Source organism: Bemisia tabaci, chromosome 6 (assembly GCF_918797505.1).
Source record: "Bemisia tabaci chromosome 6, PGI_BMITA_v3".
NCBI classification, from domain to species: domain Eukaryota; kingdom Metazoa; phylum Arthropoda; class Insecta; order Hemiptera; family Aleyrodidae; genus Bemisia; species Bemisia tabaci.
Window position 1 is genome coordinate 29,306,261 of NC_092798.1, and position 22,325 is coordinate 29,328,585.

General features: G+C 34.8%; 1 protein-coding gene across 1 annotated transcript; it reads left to right on the forward strand.

The window, feature by feature from the left end:
- The first annotated feature begins 125 nt into the window (after window positions 1-125).
- Window positions 126-21,887, forward strand: REPTOR (repressed by TOR). The gene is made up of 9 exons (XM_019047583.2): window positions 126-489; window positions 2,149-3,206; window positions 3,797-3,889; window positions 6,557-6,755; window positions 8,600-8,776; window positions 9,895-9,968; window positions 11,013-11,144; window positions 11,451-11,563; window positions 12,784-21,887. The coding sequence occupies exons 2-8, from the start codon at window positions 2,204-2,206 to the stop codon at window positions 11,540-11,542; spliced, it is 1,770 nt and encodes a 589-aa protein (XP_018903128.1). The 5' UTR covers window positions 126-489; window positions 2,149-2,203; the 3' UTR covers window positions 11,543-11,563; window positions 12,784-21,887.
- The last annotated feature ends 438 nt before the right edge of the window (window positions 21,888-22,325 follow it).

Below are 22,325 nucleotides of genomic sequence, written 5' to 3' on the forward strand. Positions count from 1 at the left end.
GTAAAATTATAAGTAAAGTGGAAAGAGAGAGTGCTTTTGATTTAGTGTAATAAGCTATGTACTGAACACTTGAAAAAGTGAATTCTTTCAACGCGTGACGTCAACACAATTCAGCAATAACAACAACAACGACATTGATTGGTTCATGTGACCTTTAGGCATATTTTCTCGAGTGATGCGATACTTTAGTAAATAAACAACTTGCTGGGCTGAAACTAGGCTCTGAAATTTGTGTTTTAGTAATTATCTACTTAAAATTATAAAATACATAGTTCATTTTCCGTTATCGTTCGGAGAAGTTAAGTGTTTAGTGAATTATTTGTTAGCGTACTTTTACAGCGTGGTGGTTATACTTGAATTTTGATCGAAAGTCATGGTCATTTTGTTGTGCTATCAAGGATATAACTTCGTAAACACGTTTTGAAGCAATGCATTTCCACAAATTTTACTGGGTTATGTAGGCTTCAAACTTTTTAAAGCTCTACCAAGGTTCGTAATTCATCATATTTTTCTGTTTGTCGAATTATTGTATGTATTAGCAATTGCACCACCTAGGAAAGTGGACAACTCTACACATACATAACACCCTCACATTTAACCTCAAAACATTGATTATTTGAAAGTCTTAATGGAAGAAAAATGTTTTCTTCGGCTTCTAAATGAGAATTAGGTCAGAATTCCAGCTCTACTTCGTTTTTTTGTGTAACCAGTCCCTACTGTGTTGTTGAAATGCTATTTTTCAGCCCCTGAACACCCACACTGAAATGAGAGTGTGGCTTCTTTGTGTTTTTCTGGAGTAACCTTATACACATATGTTTTCATTATGACCATGAGATAACTATTCTCAACCCTCGGGCCTAACAACAAGCAGCTTTTGCTTGTAATTCATACATTTACGTTGATATGCTCCTCAGTAAATGCCCCTTACACTCAATTACTCTGAAATTTTCTGGTACGCCCCTCCAGATTCCCTGATTAAATAGAATTAGTTGATTCTATTATGAGTCTACTCTCAAGACACATGCATCAATTCATCTCATCTTAGTTGCTATCAATTTATGTGGTCATACATGTCAGTTGGTTGCAAAGGGGCTGTCTGTTTAGATATTTAGCATCAAAATTATTACTTTTTTCAAGGTCTTACCCAATCAAAACCATACTAGTCGGACGGAAACATACGTTTAGGACAACAAATCCAGAGTTTTTAAATTTTTCCTCCTAGTAGGTTTCTAGAAATCCTTCTTTAAGGGGCTTAGACTTGTAATTACTTTTCCTAAAATGGTAATTGAGAACTGGAGGAAGCATGCTTGGATTAGCATAGTGTGTATTGATTCGGATATGCAGCAAAAAGAGCACTACTCCCCATTTATTTTGGTGGAGAGTGCTTTCATATTTAAATGAAGTTGGTGCGAGCTTAAGTCTTTGAAGGGATAAGGCATTTGACCTTTTTTTGAAGTAAAGTGTTTCATCGAATCTCTATTCTTGATGCAGTCCTAAGCTCTTTTGCCATCCTCTGAAGGCACACATGACAAATTGGTTTACCTATATTATGTTTCAACTTCATAATCATTACGGTAAAAAGCAGAAAAAAGAATAATGATCGAGTCCCTGCTGTCACATCCACAATTTGTCTGAAAGAGCCATCCCAGTTTTTTGTTTGTACCGTACATTGAAGATTCAATTTTTTTTTTTAAAAAAAAAGACGTTTGAGTAACTTCAATTTTTTGCACCTTGTTATCCTTCAAAAAACACCTGAAGCTGTTCGAATGAAAATTCGCAAACAACCCTGAAAATATTCATTGATCAATCCTAAATTAAGAGGAAGGACTTTTCCCCCTTCATCCACTTGCTGTGTAAATAATCAACTTTTACGCTAGTATCTATAAATTGCTGACTGTCCGTACAATTTTGCAACAGTTGGCTGAGATTTTAAAGCTGAGTAGCGTTTTGATGCAAATCTTAATGGACCAGTGGTCTCAGGATGAACTGCAATCTTTCAATACATCATTACATCAAATAGAGATAGAAGCCACTCTAAGTGATGCGACCAACTTTAAGACTGCCACAAAAAATGTAATCACCATTGCAAGTAAATGCAAGAATCATTTTCCTTTATTACTCTAATTTTCTCTACCTTTTCTGTTTCAGAGTTTTATGGTCACAATTCATTAAATCTATTTGAAGATTCCACAACTACACCATAATGACTGATCCACTATACTCAGGGTTTGACACCAACTTTCCATTGAAATCAGAACCCTCTCAGGATACAATAATGGGCTCCCAAAATCCATCTGCCAGTGTCCCCATTCCGGCTCGTCGAATGAATGAACTAACGGATTTTTCTGGACTCGACCAATATTCTGTTTCCCCGTACAGTAATCTAGTGCCAGATCCAACGAACGTCCTGGAATCATCTCTGTTTCCTGGAAATAACTCACAATTGTGGGATCCTGTGATAACTAATAGTAATTTTCTAGACGTTAAAATGGATGACGATGACATTTTCCAAGACACAACCAACCCACTTCAGGATCTTACACTAGCAGAATTGAACGGGCTCAACAACAGTACCAGTGATCCTTTAGAAGGCCTTAATTTTGATGATATGATATTGCCTGATGCTACTAACTGTTTCAACAATTACATTGAACCAGTGAACAAACAGCAGAGCAGTCCGCTTGATACTCAAGCCCTGGCGGCTGTATCAATCTCCAACACCAATGTCGCATCGTCATTTCCCCCTGATTCCACGATTTTATACAGAGACTCTCACATTGCTTCAACAAGTATGCCGTCTAGTCCCCTGAATCCTGTCATCATTGGAACATCAGATAAACAGTATCAAACCGCTCTTTCGCCAGTTAGTCACAGCTCTAGCTCGTCACTTCTCACCCCTCCATTGCAAAAACCGAGCACCCTCCACGATCTGCTTTTGAAGAAAAATAGTTCCTTGTCTCCTGAGGCTCAGCATCCATTGGGCCAGTCAGTTCCAGGCTCAGGCAGTCACTTGTCCCAGTATACTTCCATTGGGATCCCTGCTCCACGTTATGGTTCAAGTAATTTTTCGCGACTTTCTTCCTCGGCACCGACGCACATGGATGCTCTGAGGCATGAACAAATATGGGCACGGCGAGAGTCGCGCAACCATTTGCTCTCTACCAGTTCACTTGCTGAAGGAGGCTCCACATCATCCCTTTCAACAGGTATGTTTTTACACACAATTTCCTGCTTTTACTCTGATTTTTGGTTACGTTTCAGTTTTCTTACACTGTAGCTATTTTTTCATCACATAAAGCAATGAGGAACACAATTATAAGGGTCAAATTATTGAAGAAATGCCCACAAACAAAACGCGAAGCTTGAAAGCCCACTTATTCCCTTTTACTCAATTTTGCTCTTTTTTTGTGGATTGAAGGAAGGTAGCAAATATTTTTTGCTCTCTATTTAGCAGTTTAATTTGGTGGTAAAACATTTTAATTGTCAGTTTTCTTTATTTGTATCAATGATTTTATTTCCCATAAAATATCGAGGAAACCTAAGTGAGTGGGCAAAGTTGGTCTTTTCACTGAATATGGAAATCTCCCATGAAAAGTAGAAGAATTTGTTTTGGTGCGCACAAAACTTCCTACATTAATGGTCTGTCTAAGGATTTGTTGAACTAAAACTGCTTTCAGCTGCATTAACTTTTACCACCTAAAATCACTTTAGTTAAAATGGTTTCTAGCCTCTACTTTTGATTGTGATTTGTAAAATGAAGTGTACAGTTCATGATGTATTTTGTTTTTGTTCTCAGGAGGCATTCTGAGTCCAGATCCAACAGAGTTCTCATTTGATGACAGTGATGATGACAGTGATGATCATGATGAGGATTACTCTTCAGATGGAGGTAAAACACTTAATTTCTTAATTTATTCACTTTGCTTAGATCTTTTGACACTGTTAATTTTTTACTGTCCTCAACCTGAGGACGTAACAAGTGTTGTATAAATGTTTATTTTTCCGTGTATTCTCATTTGGTTGTGGAGATGAAAAACACCACTGAGCAAAAAAATTTGGAGAGATCTCAAGATCCAAATTTTCATCACTTATAGATAGGTACACCAACCACCCCTACTGAGACTCAATCAAATAATATTGATTTGAGAGGTGCTCAATGCGGAGAGGAGATAGCTTTAGTAAGAACATGCCCAAATTTACTGGGTTGCAGGTAACCTAGGCAGGGGTGAAAAATGGGGGAAGCACAAGAAAAAAAGTGTTGCCTGCTGGAGGAGGCCCTGTCGACCTCCCTTATTATGTAATTTTTCTTGCTGAAAATATCACGAGTGTGTTAAAAAGTCAAACTCGGGCATGCGGAAGGAACCCCCACAAGTCTGTGGTTATCAATGCAAGGTAGAAAATCTGGCTTCTAATTTTTAGAAACCGTGACCTACGATGTCAAGTGACTAAATTCTGGTCTTTGCTGTATCGGAAAGTATGCTGCTTCTTGACCAATCAGAAGACTTCCTTGAGTTGTCCATTCAAACCTCACACAATAACAAAAATGAGTTTTTTTTTTTTTTTTTTTTTTTTTATCAGAGCACTATTAAAAACATGATTCAGTCAAGACCCCATGTTGAACGAAGTATTCAATGAAATGACACTCATGTAATCAACTTATGCTAATCATAACATTGTACCACTGATCTCAATTTGTTTCTTTGAATGATCTAATCAGTTGAAATGGTGCAAGAGATAGAATTATCTCTGTTAAAGGAAGAGGTAACAAGATAAAAGATAAAAGTTCAGTGGCGTTCTGCAAGAATTCTAAGTTTATAGTTGGTACTCATACGAACTGAGGTTGTTAACTGTTACATAATGGTTTAATCAGTATCAGAGAGAGAAAAAAAATTAGTAGGTATGTTATCAGTTGCGGCGTGGAATAAGAGTGATTTAATTTGCATGAATTGATGTTCATATTTTTTATTTTTTTTTTTATTATTGTGAGAGAGTGAGCAAAAGCGTGTGTTGGTTCTCTTTTCTCTTTTATTATCACTCATATTTGTTGTCAGTTTTCTCACAATGAATGAACTAACCTCTGGGTTTGAGGTTTTCTGATACTCTCATTTCTTCTTTCCTCAGTCTTATACCTCCCCCTCTTTTCCCCCTCTTTCTTCTCTTTTAATGCTAAGTATGTTGATGTTGAATCTCCTTAGAGGGAAAGAGTAAAATTTCTGTAAGGGGCAAATTTCTAATTTATCATGCTGGTTCTCAAAGTGTGAGTCATTTTATCAGTATTTTCATCGGTAGGCAAGTAAAGGCATTCTCAGTTGCTTTGTTTACATTTTGTGAACTAAGTACTATTTGAGTAATGTCATGGGTTATCTCTAGTGATTAAGTCAGGTTTTACACCACTGCCTCCTAATGGAGTGAAAGGGAATCAATTATCCCTCCGACAAATATTACACGTGATGAATGATGATCGCTCAGTTTAGAAGTGTGCTATCGATTTAGCATTCTCATGATCATTTTTTTCCTCTCAGCCTTCATGCAGTTTTATTTTATTTTCCTCCTTGGCTCATACAACATTTTTCTTTGTCCGCCGTCCAATTTAAAGAGAGGGTCGACCAGATTTGGTCTCTTTAAGTAAAGCACAGAACATAATTTGGAAAGACCATTTTGTCCCAGAAGCTAAGTGCAGTTCAAACAATTATCGTTCTCTAGTTAGAATAAAAATACAGTAGTTTTAATTTTGTGCTTACTTTTTTTTGATATGAATCCTCCTAAAGTTGTGTATTTAAAATCAATCAGTTCCAAGTTCAAGACTCCTATCTTTAATTTAACCTAATTTTTAAACCTGCAAAGAGGGGGATCAAATTGTATTATTTTATCAAGTCATGATGATATATTAATCATCAGTATTTAACATTTTGGAAAGCGGCAAGTTAGCATACAATTTTTAAAGATGCTGAAAATTTACAGCTCCTGGAAAGCATTATCAACAAGTGAATCCTGAACTAAAGACCTCCAAAAATTTTCATTTCATTGCAAATAAGGGGGTGTGCTCCCTGCCTACTTTGCAGCCCAACTCCCCCCCCCCCCCAAGCGCTTTGCGCCTCTCTAATAAGAAAAATTGATTTATAAATCAAAAATTCCTGGCCAAACTTCATTATGAATCACATTTTTCGAATCACCTCCCCTCCCCATTTTTTCTAATTTTTATACCATGTTGGGAACAGGGCCAGGGACGTATGTGACACGATAAGCTAACATCCACAATGTTACATACTGCTCTTATGATTTCATATTATAGATTGTGATAAGTTATTCAAGAATCTTGCTCAAGAGATCAAAGAACTCATTAAGGGTATGAAAACCTGAAGAAATCCTATCAGAGGATAAGAGCTTTGCTTATTGCCTCTCCAATTCCATTGATTTTATATCAGGCCAGTATCCTATGAAGAGGTTGCAAGGTTGCCTCATCGCATGGACTATGAATGAATTATTTGATGAGTAGTTGAAACCAATACCTCTGTATCACCTTCTCTTTAAGTTAATATTAATGTTTTTCTTTCAGACTCCGGTAGTGATAATGAAGGTGGCACACCAGGGCAGAAGAAGAAAGAGAAAGCTTTCTGGCAGTATAACGTTCAGTCCAAAGGCCCGAAAGGTCAACGGCTAGTCTTAAATACAAAACCCGAAGATCCTCATTTCTTGAACGAAATCACTGATCCTGTATTCAGTCCTCAATGTGCTGTGCAAGGAATTAAACACAGGTATAGTCAACTCAGAGAAACTTATATTTCCTCCCGAAATATTCATCGTATGCTTTTTGTTTTCGAAAGATTTTGGATTTGTATCATTTCTGCGTATAAGTACATGCTGTTTTTAAAAGGAATAGAATGAAAGTAAAAATTGGGTATAACTTCAATACTGCAAGATGAAGCCCCCCCCCCCCCCGGACAAAAAAAAGGAAAAAAAAGAAGAGAATCTTTTTAAGAAAACTAAATAATCAACTCTAAAATAGCACAAGTTTTTTGCAGCTTTTGAGGCATTTGTGAACAAGTTTTAAAATTCAAATCAATATTTCTCAATAATTAAGAACATAATAATGAAAATTTTGCTAATTCTGAGTTATGATAACGTTTTTTTACTCCTCTGAAGGCTCTTTTTCAACTTTTTTCTTCTTATTTTTCCTCTAAAAAAATCAAGTAAATAGTCAGCTCGTTCTTAATTCATATGAGAATTTTTGGTATATTCTAAGTTTGAAAGCCATTTCATTCAACTATGCTGCCATTGAAACCTTGTTGTTTTGAATTGAATAAGGAATTGAATCTTGAGCAGTATGAACTGCTTTCATGAAAGATTCTTGATCACTAATTTTAGCTTGGGCACATGCACAGCTTGTGATGGTTATGATCAATTTCAAGATTTGCAGGCAAACTCCAAATAAAGTCAGGAGGAAGAAAATTCAGCCTAAACAATGAACGAAAAATGCACTTGTAGTCAAGATATAAAGTAGCATTGAAGAATGCTTGTTTTCCTCGTAAATGCTTTCTCTCATTTGTGTGATTATCATCTTTCGAATTTTAATAGTGGTCAAACCAGTTTTTCTTACTTGATAACTCGGCTCATTCGAGGTTTGATCTCAAATTCAATGAGGTAGTTCAGTAAGTTCCAAGGCAGTGTGAGTAATTCTATACAAGTGTATTCATCACAGGATTCCTCCACCCTCCTTGTCCTCAGATTTTCACTCTCTTAATCTCCCTTTAAATATTTTAGTCTCTACCCTGTGCTGACATTGCTCACATCAAAGGTGAATAGACTCAGCTTGGCTGGTTTCTGTGTCACTCTCTTTCCATGTGATCAAAATACCTCAAATAGCTTTCGTGCTTTTATAACACCGTGTGGCCAGAACAGATCCTAGGAGTAGCAGAAATGGATGTCAGTGAACCTCTGCCACTCATTATTGCCTTTTTATGTCTAGACCGTCAAGAATTGAGAGGCACATGATTTTAATTCATGGGTTGTAATGGGTATCTTGCTCTAGTATCCTCCAAAGTTGTTGTTATTTCATTTGATTCCTTCATTATATTGTTAAGGATTGTATTCTATTATTTCAAATTGAGTTATCATATCTGTCCTCTTCCTTTTGTATTTGGTAAAGTGCATCTTATTTAAAGATGACGTACCTGTTTCTCTGTATTTTCAAAGTCACTCACATTGTATTGGAACTTATCAATGCGCCACCTTCCAGTCAAAGTTTCTCAAGTATCATTTGTGCTTCTAGGCACTCTGTTGTAAAATCTTTCAATCTTGTCCAATTTTTATGGAAAAATTAATGATCAGAATCACCAGAAAATGTTACTTAATGTTTCATATGTCATTAAGACCTATCCCTGAATTTTTCGTAAAAGTACACGCTGAAGTTTTATGGGAAAAATTAAAACAATATTGAGATGTTTGGCAAAATAGCATCTAAGCGTGTATGGTGCTTGTGCTACTCTAGCTGGAGGGTCACTTTTGGTAGGAGTTGGGCTGTAAAAGCTTGTATTCAGACTATTTTTTTCAAAATAGCCTCATGCAGTCTTTAACTTATTTTTCGATGAATTTTTTTCAGTGGGAAAGCAAGGAAAGGAGATGGCAATGATCTTACACCAAATCCTGCCAAGCTACATGTGATCGGTAAAGAATTGGACAAACTTACGCATATAATCCACGACATAGCTCCTGTCAATGAATTACCTTATAATGCTAGGAGCAAAACAAGACGAGAGAAAAATAAACTTGCGTCCAGGTAACTCTTGCCACCAAATTCATTCTCATTCTAAGAAGTAACTAAAAAACTGCTCAAGTGGAAGTTGATGATTGCCCTTCCATTTGTAATTGAGATGGATAGAAGCAGAAAATAAGTAAAGTGAGGTAACTATACCCAATCAAAAACTGGGTTTCGATTGTGTTCCTCCCAGAAGGGGAAGGCGTGGACGTCCTGTGAAAGGTTGGCAAAAAGGGGTTGAGGAGGAGATCAGAAGGTGCCAATTTTGCCTGATGATCTCTGGTAGGATGGGGGGCAATAGCGATTGGGCATCGCAGAGCGCGAGGCTGCGCTGTGAAAGCGGCTTTATGTATGTATATAGGTAACTATACCTCAACGTAGGTTCTTTCTGCTTCATTTAAGAACACTCAAAATTTCCTAATATTGACCCTTTAGAGCAATTCAAAGTTCGAGGACAAAAAAACTCGGAATTCACTGTAAAAACACTGTCTAAGTTTGCTGGCTCTGCAAACAGCTTTAGGGACGATCCACTTCAAAGTCTTAAAAAATCATTAATAGAGACAATTATGGTTTGAAATTTGGACTAATCCTAAGATTATGATTTTCTTGTATGAATCAACTGTACCAATTCAGATAAGAGGGACGTGACAAAATGACTCAATTAAAACCATGAGGCATTTTTTAAGAAAATCAAAATATTGGAATGCTAAGCAACAATAATTGTGTAAATCAGAAAAAATCAGTATAAATCATGAAAATCATAATATGAGGACTTATCTATAACAATGGCGGATGTGAAAAATTACCTCTTCGAAACACATTTAAAAAACTGTTTTGGAATCGAAAAAATTTTGAGAAAATACTTGAAATAAGATCATCGAGATCTGTCCATTATGCCAGAGCCAAACATATTACATTCTTGTGTGAACAAAACAGTTTTTTAAGCGTGTTTCGAAAAGGTATTTTTCACATCCGCCATTGTTACATATAAGGCCTCATATGTGCTTATAATTAAATCATGCTTCTTCCACCCTTTCCGTTTGATTTCTTCTGTGTTGCTTTACAAGCTTTTTTTCTTCAATTTTTAAAAAATGTAATACAATTTTATTCCATCTTAACTTTATTTTCTCTATTCTCAGGGCCTGTCGATTGAAGAAGAAGGCTCAACATGAAGCAAATAAGATCAAATTAGTAGGTCTCGAAACAGAACATAGTAAGTACAGTTTTTAAATCTCAATGATGTTTTTCCATTAAGAAGCAATCAGGTCTAACTCCTCGTTTAACTCAATTGCTGTCAGCATTTTTTTAAGAGAACCTCAGAAATCATACTCAAGAATAATTGCAAATTTTCTTATGCAATATTTGCACACATTAATTAATAAATAAAAAGATTTCACGTGAAAATTTGCAAAATTCCAATGTAAAGAATCTATAGCGAACTTCAGCTAGAGCCAAAGAAGAATTTTACCGGTGGAAAATGTGTAAAAAATCATGATTGCATCGACAAAGTTTGAAGTTTCACTCCTCACCCTGAAGGTGATGGAAATTTAATTTTTATCCAGCCAGGAATGAAAGGTTTAAGATGTTAGTTTGAAATAAGGTACAGTGAAACCTGTTCATAACGAACTGTGCTCAGAGTGAAAAACTCAATTTTATGGGAAATTTTCTCCGGTCGCGTGGATTTGCTGTGGTTAATACATGTAAATAAATAGACTCATAGCAGAACCTGCCAGACGCGGAAACAGAAAGATTTTCGGCAAATTTAATGGAACATTAATTCAGAAACAGAGAAAATTGCCGTGGTATTGGCAACCAACTAAAGGAATGTGTCGAACTGATTCGTTTTTATCTCCGTTTGCGGCGGGGCAGTTTGCTGTGACTCAAATTCTTTCTCCTTCCCTCTTTCCCTCCTCCCTTGCTCTGTGCAACATGCATCTTGCCTGTGCTCATCCTTCACAGTGATCAACAACATTATGATTACACAATTTTACCTAAGTATAAAAAGTCGCAGCTTATGCTTTTAAGCATGTCCATCGAATTTTAAAAAACCGATTAGTTTGACGTGTTTTTAATTTTTCACAGACTGTCCGTCTCATAAACCTGCCCATAATAGAAACCTGATGTTAACGGAAGAATTTCTCTGGCCTGTAAGATGCCGTTATGAACAGGTTTCACTGTGATTATGTATGTAATCAATGGTTACGAAAGTTTAGTGGAACCATTAACTTTAATTTTTGTATATTTTGTATTTTTACAGAAAGGTTAATCGCAGGAATTTCTCAAATGAAACAAACTCTATACAGCGCCTTTGCTCAAGAATCAAATGGTGGCCAAGTCGATCATCAAGAACTCCTTAAAATGGCAGACAAGATAGTGAAACAAGCAACAAGTAAGTTACATTCACAAGTTTTTGTAAATTTTTGGTGTTGGTTAAATTTTATTACTTTTTAAGTCAAATTTTAACACAGGAAACAAAATATGTGGTATGGAAGTTTCACTGTCAATATGCCTCTATTTTATGATTTTGCATTCAAATTATTTCGATTCTTTTCAAAATAGTTCGTTTTAATATTATCTGAGATGTTTCACCAAGCATTGTGGGAAAAACTAACTTGTTTTTATTAATTAATTTCAGGTTTTAGCAGTAAATCTTCTACTGGTTTGACTTATATATTCCTTACTTTTTGTGTTACAGAAGTGAAGATTGCTGGACAGACAACAGATTTTGTTAATAAAGTGCTAGATAGAGAAAAAAGTAACAGATCAACTGCTTTGGATGATTTATAACTCAGATTCACAACATATGAGGTAATTACTTCTATTTCTTTGCCGGGTTTATTTTGTTAACTTTACTTCTCCCTTAATATTGTCCATTGGAGCCGATAAAGTTAGATGTTGAGATGTGTGCCACAAATAAGATGTTTTGATATATTCTAAAACTGAGATGTTTTGATGCACAGTGAACTTACAACTATCCCCAGTTATAGTGTATATTATCTTATGTAAAATTCGGTTGAAAAACCGAAAAGTTCATTGAAACTTCCGATTGAGCACAGGGGAGAATTTCATGTGCGGCTGTCGCTGGCGCTTTCGAGTGGGTGGTGAACCATTTCTAGCGGAGAGAGCTCTCAGGCGGAGAAACTCATATATTGCTAATTTCACCACAATCTGCATCGAGGTCTGGTGGCTGAGTGGATAGAATGCTTGCCTGCGGTGCGTATGATCCCGGGTTCGATGACTGATGGATTTGACATTTTTTTGGACTTAATAAACCCTGAATCATGATTCATTGTCCAAATAGGTCACAAAATTCATTATTGTTTTTCTAATTAAGCGACTTATACTGACTTAGCGGTTAGGTTAGGTTAGGTTATCAGCTCTTTAATAAATTAGCGACACTCTGTTAAATGGACAACTTCATGTTAAATTAATATTTTTGTTTATTTTTTAATCTCTGACTTTTAAAATTACATGCTGTTTTGTGAAGTAATCAGTAACATTCAACACTAGAAGAATTGTAAGAATGAAGGTCATGCGCTTTGTGCGCTGCAGACATGCAGCGGAGTGGACGGCGCAGCATCGCACATGAAATTCTCCCCTGTGCTCTGTTGTGAAACTTCTAAGGGGAAAGTAAGCTAATCAAAATCCGACCAATTAAAAGTTGACAGTGTAGTTACGAAGCTCAAAGCTGAGCACAGCCAAGCAGCACTTGCCATTTCCTCTGCCTGGCTACAGCATCAGAGCCTGCAAAAATATTGTTTCAGACAGGTCCCATTGTTGGCATTCTCAAAACAGGGTTTTTTTGCCAGCAAGAGTTTAAAAAAAATCTGATAAAATTCCTCAAGGCTCAGTTCACTCCATACTTTCCGAAAATGAATTACAAAAATAGGTGCCATTGACCCATTACATACTAGCACTTACTTGAGATGATTTGAAAGCATATATTTTAACTTGAAAACGTTTCTGAAAAGAATGTTGCAAAAATAATAATTAAAACCCTCTTTTTTATGATGTGATGTTGTCACCAGGTGGATATCAGGAAGCTGAGGCCATGTTACAGTGCAAATTATTATTTCGCTGCTCAAGGAGCATCCATTACAATCCTCCACGCAGCAGTTCGTCTTATTTAGTCGTAAGTTGTTGTAAGCAGGCTCCTGTAAGGGCATCACATGAACTGTATTGTTTGGCAAATACTATGCTTTTTTCGTCCTTCAGGTATGTCTCTTAAGTTGCTATCATTTCTGATCTCAGTGATCATGAGTCAGACGTAGCTTCTTCCCTATCACTTCATAGACACTCTAAAAGTAAATCCATCGATGAGGCATTCGTGTCGCAAAAATGATGCTCCAAGTGATCAAGTCATAACTTGCTTACTTCAATCAGGATTTCTAGTCGAAGGTCAAAAGATCTCTGCTCTTTTAAAATGGTCAGCTTTTTCTGCTTTATTCAACAGGAAAGCTCTGGAGTTAGCAATTTTAGTTTTGAAAAAGTATTATTTCCAAAGAAAGGGAAGACGTACAGGTTGCTTTCACTGAGTAAATACCAGTTGCAAGTCAAATACCGAATTTTGTTTTAAGAAAAAACATCGTAAAAGTTTATTCAGTAGTTATAGTTTTGAAGAAACTAGGAAAGCGTGTAAATTGCATGAAAACTGTGAAACTTCAGAATATTATATGTATCTTTTGAATATAATGATAAGCAGATGCAGCAAGAGTATGTTGTTTATTACCAAATGTGCAGGAACCAACAAAGTATTCAGGAGACATGATTCATGAGGGATTCGACTCAATAATGAAGTTCCAATTTTTTTTTAGTAGAAATTGAATATTCTCAATCAAATTCGAAGTATAAAAAAGAAATAAATTAATAAAAATGATTGAATAAATAATGAACAAATATGATAAATGAAAGAGGACAATAGTTATTGTAAAACCTTCATTTTTCTATCACCTAAATTCTTGAGCTGATCAGTACATATTTTGCTTGTGGAAAGCAAACACAAGAGCTTATATTTTCTCTTTTGACTATTCATCCTACGATCTTTTTCAAGGGCAAAAAAGTATATACAATACTTACAGAGTACTGCGCTAGGTAGCAATCACAGTCAATGACTTTCTCATTCAATATAGTTCTCCTTTTCTCCATAGCTGATGTAGCTGCCTGATGTGAAGAATAACGTGCAGGAAGTGAGAAGAGAGAGTGTTGAGGACAAGCCTCGGCCTCCTTCACTAGGGCAAGCTGCTCGTGTTGTTCAGCTAACCGCTCTTCTCCTTTTTCTAGCTTTCTTGTCTCTTCCAACCATTCTTCAATGCAATCTTGCAGATTCTTTAACTCTTGCATGAGCTTATCTCTAGAAAAACGTTTCATTGATATGGTTTAAATTTACAAGGAACAGTGAAAGTCTCACTCAAACAGTTTGAAAAAAGAACAACCCACACAAGAACTATGCGTGTAGTAAACTGAGGAAAAGGTTTATGATGCCAAAAGATCATTGGAGTTATTTCTCACTGTTCAAACCATATGAGGGGAAAAACCAAGGTAAAAAAGGTTCGGAGTGTATAGGGCTAACAGTTTTTTTTTTTTTAGTTTAGGTCAGCAAGCCTAATTTGATACCTTTACAAGTCATTGTAGGAGCTGAGATAGAATTTGGAATTCAACGTTTCTAAGAGAATATTAATCGTAGGCATTTCAGATTTGAATGGTTGTTGCCATGCAAAATATACAGGGCTTTCTGCATGGCTCCGCTTCAATGTGAAAATAAGCTTTGGAATGCAGTTTGTTTGCCCTCATCAGCAGCAGCAGCAGCTGGTTAAACCGACCAGCGTGGCAGAAAACATCTATGAAGTTTGTACAGGAACAATGAGTGAAATTTCTGAAGAATTTTGAATCCTAAGTGAGGAAGTAAAGTCTTTGATGGTACATTTTGAATACCAAGAAAGTTGGCCCCTGAGTTCAAGGCAATTTTTTTTTGATCAGAAACAGTTTCACCAGTAGCGGCTCATTATCTCCGTGGTTATTGTCTTGATCCCCCTCCTACCCAGATTGAATTGAAGGGCGCAGACAAAAGTGGTACAAATGATGAGCTGTTACTAGGTTTCATGATTGTTAGTTTCACGCAAGCTTATCGATCCATTCACAAGTGAAATTAAGAACTAAATATTTTGGAAACTTCTTTTGTTCATCGGCAACTGTTGATCAATCACTATGGCATTTTTTCGTTGATATAGTGTGTTTCATCTGAAAGCAAGCAGATAGCAGAGAACTAATGAGAACCAATTTTCTGTGCCTTGCATTTTTGATTTCCTGATTAGAAACACCATCGAATGACCTCCTGCCTCCCATACCATCATGAAATCTTCCAAATCTAGTTCACTCATCATTAATGATTTATTCTGATGCCTATTGGCAGGTAGATTTTTTTTTTGCAACAGTAACTTAAAAGTTGAATATTATTTTAATAGTGTTATTCGTCTAGTGTTTAAGCCAAGTCTTAATTCGATGCCAATCTTGCTTCTTGACCATAATTGAGGAATGATCGGTTTTATATTTAAATGACTCTAATGTGCTCATACTTCAATCTTAAGGTGAATTTTCATGATAAAGGGGAAGGAACTGCTTTGATTTGTTTCTTTTTTTTCTCTCTCTCAAAGCTGAGTACTTTTCTCTCCTGTGTTTATACATTTAACAATTAGAGTCCAAAGGTATTCAACTTGAGCCAAGGGTAATATCACCACACCAAGAGCTATAGATTTGCTGGAGGTAGTCTGTGTATTGTTTGTTGCTGAGCCATGTTCAAGAATTCAGAAATTTTTGTCTGTGTAGTACAAATGAAGCCTTTCAATTTACAAGCAGGGAAATTATTTTTACTGTATAATCTATTCCTTTGTACCTTGTGATGTGAAACTTAGGTGGTTACAAATAGGAAAGAATCTTATGAGTGCCAGTTTGTTTGAGTTATATGAAAAATTGATCGAAGAAAAGGAATTTTATCCCTGCGAGATACAACTTTTGAGTTATGACACTGCAGACCATAAGCTGATTTAATTTTGTGCCTCTTGCATATTCTTGTCTGGAATAATGAGTATCATTAGAGTGAAATTTTATTTCTAACCCAGAATCTGGTCATGAATGTACTTTTTTTTCATGAGACAATAAATACCTCCTTTTGTCTCAAAGGAGTGAGCAGAACCCAGAATGTGAATGCTACCCAGTCAAAGAACGTAGTGTTTACCTCAGACATCATCCATAAAAAGTTGTAGTCTCGCAGGTTAAAAGTGCAAGCTTACCATGTGACCAGGTCTGTGTAAAAGGGCCTTACCCTCCGGGAGAAAATTTTCCTCAACTTTTTGTAAATGCATGGAACAAGCAAATGTGAATATTTCAGAGCAATTTTGGACCTGAAAGCTCAAAATTTGAAGGAGATTTGAAGCTCCAAGTTCTCTGACAAAAATTCGTAGGTTGTAGAAAAATTCAGTTAAAGTTTTTTTAAAAAAATGAGGAAAATTTTCTCCCAGAAAATAGGGTCCCTTTTCACAGATCTGGCCACATATGACCTCCTTGCTGGGTACTCTTTAAGCTAATGTACCTCCGAAGTTTAGGATTTTCATTTTGTCAATTATTTATTATCAAGCTGTGCTAATAATTTAGAAGTATCAATTTTTGTTACTATCATTACCAAATAAACAAGTTGAATGTGTAGCGTTCAAATGAAGAAATTAAAACCAAAAACAGACCATTTTTCTCTTGCTCAGTTGGTATTCTTAGAATTTCTCATTTCGAGTCCTTTTTCACACATCTCACTGCGATCACAGAATATGTGTATTTTGTTCATCCATGTGCTTTCAATTTTCGAAGAAAGTAATTTTGCAAGGGTTAAGAATGATATAATCGCATCTCCTCTATTGAAGATTTCAAAGGAAAAAAAACTTCCTTTCGGAGAATGGTTGATTTTGGTAGGCCCAGGTCTGATTTTAACAGAGTTTAATTGTTTTAATCATGTTTCGTTTGTCGTCTTGGTTGATGGTGATTAACTATATTTCTATTTTAGTTTTCAATATCTACTAATTTTTACATTTATTTTAGTTAATATGAATCATCAGACAACTAAGTACATTAAATTTTTAAAAATATAAAAAATTGAAATTATTTTGTCTTTCAAGTGTTTCACATGCACTGGATGGCTCATAATTGATTTCTGTAAGCTGGATGTACTAGTAAGGAAGCACTTTAAAACTTCCTCGAGCCTCTCTTAAAGTTTTAGCTTTTAAAGTTTTCTGCAAAATTTCCATCGAAAAGCTCCTCAATGCCTCATAAAGTGCACAGATGATTCTAACCTAACTTTCGCATTTCATTCGATTTTTCCTGATTACCGAAATTTGTAGAAATTCATATCATTATAAATGTTGCTAAATTATCCGTCTTTAAATTGCATTTGTGTATCGGTATGTTTATGATCTCAATGATTTCCACTGTTGTACAAAAGTTCTTTGAAAATGCAAACAAATTATATTCTTAATCAGTAAAATTTGTTCTCCGTGCTAGTGCGATTTTTTTCCCCAAGTCAACCAGATCGATAGTAAAATACCATTTTTCAATACAGAATATGCACAAGATTCTCAACAACTAGGAAAAGTCTATTCTAATTTTTCATACATCCAAACTTTTCAATGATCTATTTACAAATGCTCTGATCCTTCTCTGTACATATTTAAGCATAAATTTTTATTTTGTGCCTATCTCTTTATTACAATTTCAACACTTAGACTTAGTGCAAAAAAATACGCTCTGTTGCAAAAAAAATCGGACGCACACTATAGTTTCTAATTGGCTTCTCCATACTCTGATGTGAAATTGATGTTTACATATAAATTATATGTAAGTAGGTCTCAGTGTGGTAATTAGTGTTAAACATGAAAAAGCGTAAAGTAGAGGAGAATATTTATTTTATGACATTTAATCCGCTGGCAAAAGTATTACCAAAATAAAACTAAAATTATTCCCTTCTCCCCTCCTCTGGTTTTTTGTTTTGTCCTCTGAACTCACATTCAGCAAGAGCTGAGTTAAATGGGGACTATAAATGAAAACTGGTCTCTTTCATTTTCTAATATCTGAGTGAAAACGCTCAAAAGTTTAAAAACTGATCTAACTAGCATTGAAAATTTTGCTTTTTATCAATGTATCTGCAGTTCTTCTGAAAACCGAAGTTAGCTTCAAGCTATTAGTACATACATTACTGAGAGCCTCTTAAAGTTTACAGTAAGATCATGATCATAACTTACAGCCTGATCTAGAGCATGGAATGTTATGTTATGAAACATACATGTTTGTAGGTATAAAAAATTACATAATTTTCTGGTCTTAACATATCAAAAGATCAGGTACTTTAGATCCAATCTTTATTTGTTTCTATTCTCGTGTCTGCGAGGTTTTTTTTGTCATGGTTTTAATCTCAATTAGTTTCTTTGCTCCAAGAATTTTTTTTTTTTTTTATTACTTTTAAACCTTTTTTGGATGTACTGTTATCTTTTCAGTTCATAACAATTTTTTTGTCTTCTTTCACAAGCCTTTGTAATCGATAAACTGTTTTTAAAATAACACTAATTCTTCAAGTATCTATCTATGCTTCAAGCATTTCCATTACCCTCTTTCTTTTTAGTACCTTATCACAAGTTTAATTATTTGCTCTGGTTGAGTCTGTCACCATGAACATATTTTTAGAAATATAAAGCAAGTGATAAACCGTATTTATATGTAACGATCGCTAGGTATTTGAAGTTAAGTATCTTAAATTTTATGAAATGTTACTTGATACCATGAGTATCCACTTTACTTTTAAAGTAATATTTTCTCCTAATTTTTTAAAAATTAGGATTAAAAATGAAAGTGTGTTTACGATCACCTACTTTGAACCTTTTATTTGATCAAAATGTAAAGAATATTCACTTTGTCTGTCCACGTATTATTGTAATTATATCGCTGTACCGGGACATTCTGTGTTTGCATCAATGTTGTTTTTGTGTAACCTCACGGCAGCTTTGCAGTTTAATCCTTTTCCTATTCTTTGCTGTCTGGACTATCTTGTTTTTAATAACTGTGGCTTTGCTAATGATATTTTTACCAACATACTTCTTGCTCTCAAGCATTTTGTAAATACTCTCTCCCATATCTTACCCCTAGAATCCAGCCTTTAGCCAGATCATTTTCATCATTATGGAAGTAAATTTTGCATTTTTCTAATTTTTTATACAAAATTTTAAGAAAATTAAAAGTTTTAATCACAATTTGAATTTTAACAACTAATTATCAAAAGTCTTGTCAACTTTCATCCTGACTGTACCAGGCTGCCAGTTTAAAAATGAAGTTGAAGCATTCGCTACCATCTGATACTGTAGTGACGAGTTTGATACTTTAATGAAAGATTTCTGGATCATATTCATTTTATTTATGAGAAAATAAGACATTTGCAGCTTGATTATTTAGCCTTTTTCACAAGGTCTAAGTTAAGAAAGAATAGCTTCATCGGCCGGTCGAGCCTTCCCTACATCTAAGAAATGGCGAGAAGAGTCTCCTCCAATGAAGGAACGTTTCAAAATCACAAGATCTGACCAATGAAAATTATTTGTAAGTGGTACCATGAATATGAGATGAATGTTCCCTTCAGACGAAGTTCGAGGAACTGTCTTTTCTTCATATGAATGATTCTTCTGTGCAGAATTTCATGAAACGTTCATTCGTATTTTTGAGCTCTTAAACAATTAAATTTTTACAAAATGTATGTTGGCCAAAAAAAAGTCAAACAGGATATTTTCTCAGCTCTGCATCAATGGATCGATTGTTGAAACTGAAACAGAAATTTAGCAGCAAATTTTAAAGGAATCCAATGAAATTATTTTTTTCTAGAGGAAGATTTATGAAGTTTCCATTCATTTTCTTTTAGCTGTTGCAAACATGAAATGTTGGTGCGTTTTAAGTTTTAAAAGTGCAAAGGTTATTTAACTTCAGGTATATTTTTGTTAATTTTGTAAATATTTTCGTACATGTATATTTTTAATGAACATCAACTTGCTATTCTTTGTTATTATCCTTTTATTTTTTTTTGTTATCATTCGTTGAGCTTAAGATAACCAGTTAACTGTACATACTTTTTATTTTTTAATTCTAGTATTCTTCGTGTACTTTATTTTTTGTTTGTAACAGTAGGAAGTGTTATGTTTGAAGTAAGGTTAGTCGTTAAAGATGGTTATATTTTTTTAAGTTGAGATGTTATGCTTGTTTTGTTAAGTTAAATTTATTACAAAATTTAAATTTCAGTTTTTTCCTCCCCAAATGAAAATTCTCTCCAAGCTTTGGATTGTATTGAAACTTATTATCGATTAACGCTAGCATGTGCCTGTCCAGCGAATCTATATTCTCCTTTTTCTGATGAGTTTATTTTTATGATGTTAAAATGAGATATATTTTTCGACAAAAATTCTAGGTTCTTTTGAAAATAGTTTTAGTTGGATTTAAAATCAAGGTAAAAGTAGTTTTAAACTTATGCTAATACTTCTTTATAAGAAAAAAAGAAAAGGAAATCACATCTATTGAATAACATCTTGACAACCATTAACTAAAAGCTAACGTCTATATTCTTGCAATTTGGTGTTCATGTTTGTCTCTATTTATCCGTTGACTGTGCTACTTTTGGATATGTTTCCGTCGCTTCTTTCAGTTTTCCTATTTGTTACATGCTCTTCTTTCTTTAAAATGCATCGTTCTTTTTACCTGTCACACCTTGTTTTAACAAACAAAGTGTAGAATGTTCTGAAATCCAAAGTTTTTAAAGCATGTACCTGGTTAATTTTTAAGACTGTCTTATTAACAGCTTAATAGCCGTGAAACAAATGAACAAACTCTATTCATTGTTTATTATGGAAATTACATAACTAAATTCTCTCGTTCGTTGGACCTTCCTTAAAAAATAAAGAATATGACAACACTTGGAATAAAAATCAACTTTAAAAGAAGGGTTTTAGTTTTTTGCTTGATCTTAACCACCTAATGATCGCATTCAAATAGCCGCAAACATTAGCTGCTTTCCCACAGTACTTGGATTTTTGGTTTTTCTCGAGTGTGCTTCACTTGCATTTCAGAACCACGAGTAGTATGTGTACGGATGGTTTACTGGATTTTTAAATCTTGTGGCATATCAAGGAAGTGGAAAATTTTTATGATCCTTGAATGTCATTTTATTTCAAACTTAATAACCCTCGCGTTTCAGGATACCCTTTTCATAAATTTAATCTGTGTACGGTTTTTTCTTAGTCATCACTCTAAAAATTTTGCCTTTGTAAAAATTAAAAGAGGTAATTTGTAGGTAATTCGATCTCTCACTCAATAGATTATAACACCCCAACCTACTTCGGCTCATCTTATTTGTTCGTCAAGCTCCTCTGATCAAATCTTTTATATTATTTTGACATTACATAAAAATTTTGTATCTTGCAGTTTGAACTGCCTTCTTCCTGACACTTTGATTCAATAATAAATTTGAAAAATCTGGGCTGTCAATCATATCGTATTGCCGATCTTTTAGATTTCTCGACTTCCTAAATGTGGAGAGTTTGTAATGCATTGGGACTCGGTCATGAAATGTTTCCATTAAAGCCCCAGGTAACATTTTAGAATCTCTTTTCTTGATTTTGTATTGCTCAAGGTTTAATTTGACTCACTTTCTGACCATAGCCAGCTTCATTACATGGCTAAACAGTAATAACCTTTTTGCATCAGAATTCACATTTTTGGCTAACTACTCTGTAAAATTTTCAGACTTGAGGTTAATAATTTTTTTTTGTTGTTTTAATCTACTTTGACATTAGACTTCTTTTACTACAGCCTCATTCAAAATTCAGTCACCCCTTTTCCATAGTAAAGGATCTTTCTCATGCAACTTGCTGAGTCCTTTCACACTAATCTTTTTTTCTGTACCTAGATTCTGTTTTATAATCACTTGAAATTTGTCTATTCTTTCACCTTGACCTCTTTGAACTAAGATAAACCAAGAAAAATTTCATTGTTCGGTTGTAGTTTTTGATTTTACCTGTAATTGTCAAAAGAAAAAATTAAAAAATAAAAAATATTAAAATCAATGAAATTGATAGATTTGTTTTTTGTTTTGTTTTGGTATGACCTCCACCAACATGTTCGAAATCTCTCCCATTTAACATTGAGTTCCAATATTTGAGAACTATTCATCCAGGGTTTGGTAATTTCTAGACTGGGATGCGTACCTTTTTACCCCTCACCCTTCCAATGCCTTATCTTCTGTCTCAGTTGAAGTTGTTTTTATTACTGTTCACTGTAGTAGAATGGAAGTTCTAAGGCTCTCCAACTGCAAGGTTTGAAAATTCTTCATATCATTGGCTATAGGGAAAGGTTGCGTATCTTCATCGGAATGTTTATAAATCTCCGATTACCTATGCTCCCTTTGTTCTGAAGATTACTAATAAACATGTCTTCCTTGTCTGGTGGCGAGGCGTGAATGATTGATTATCCATATTTCCCCATTTGAAGCTGTGGTAAAGAATCGATT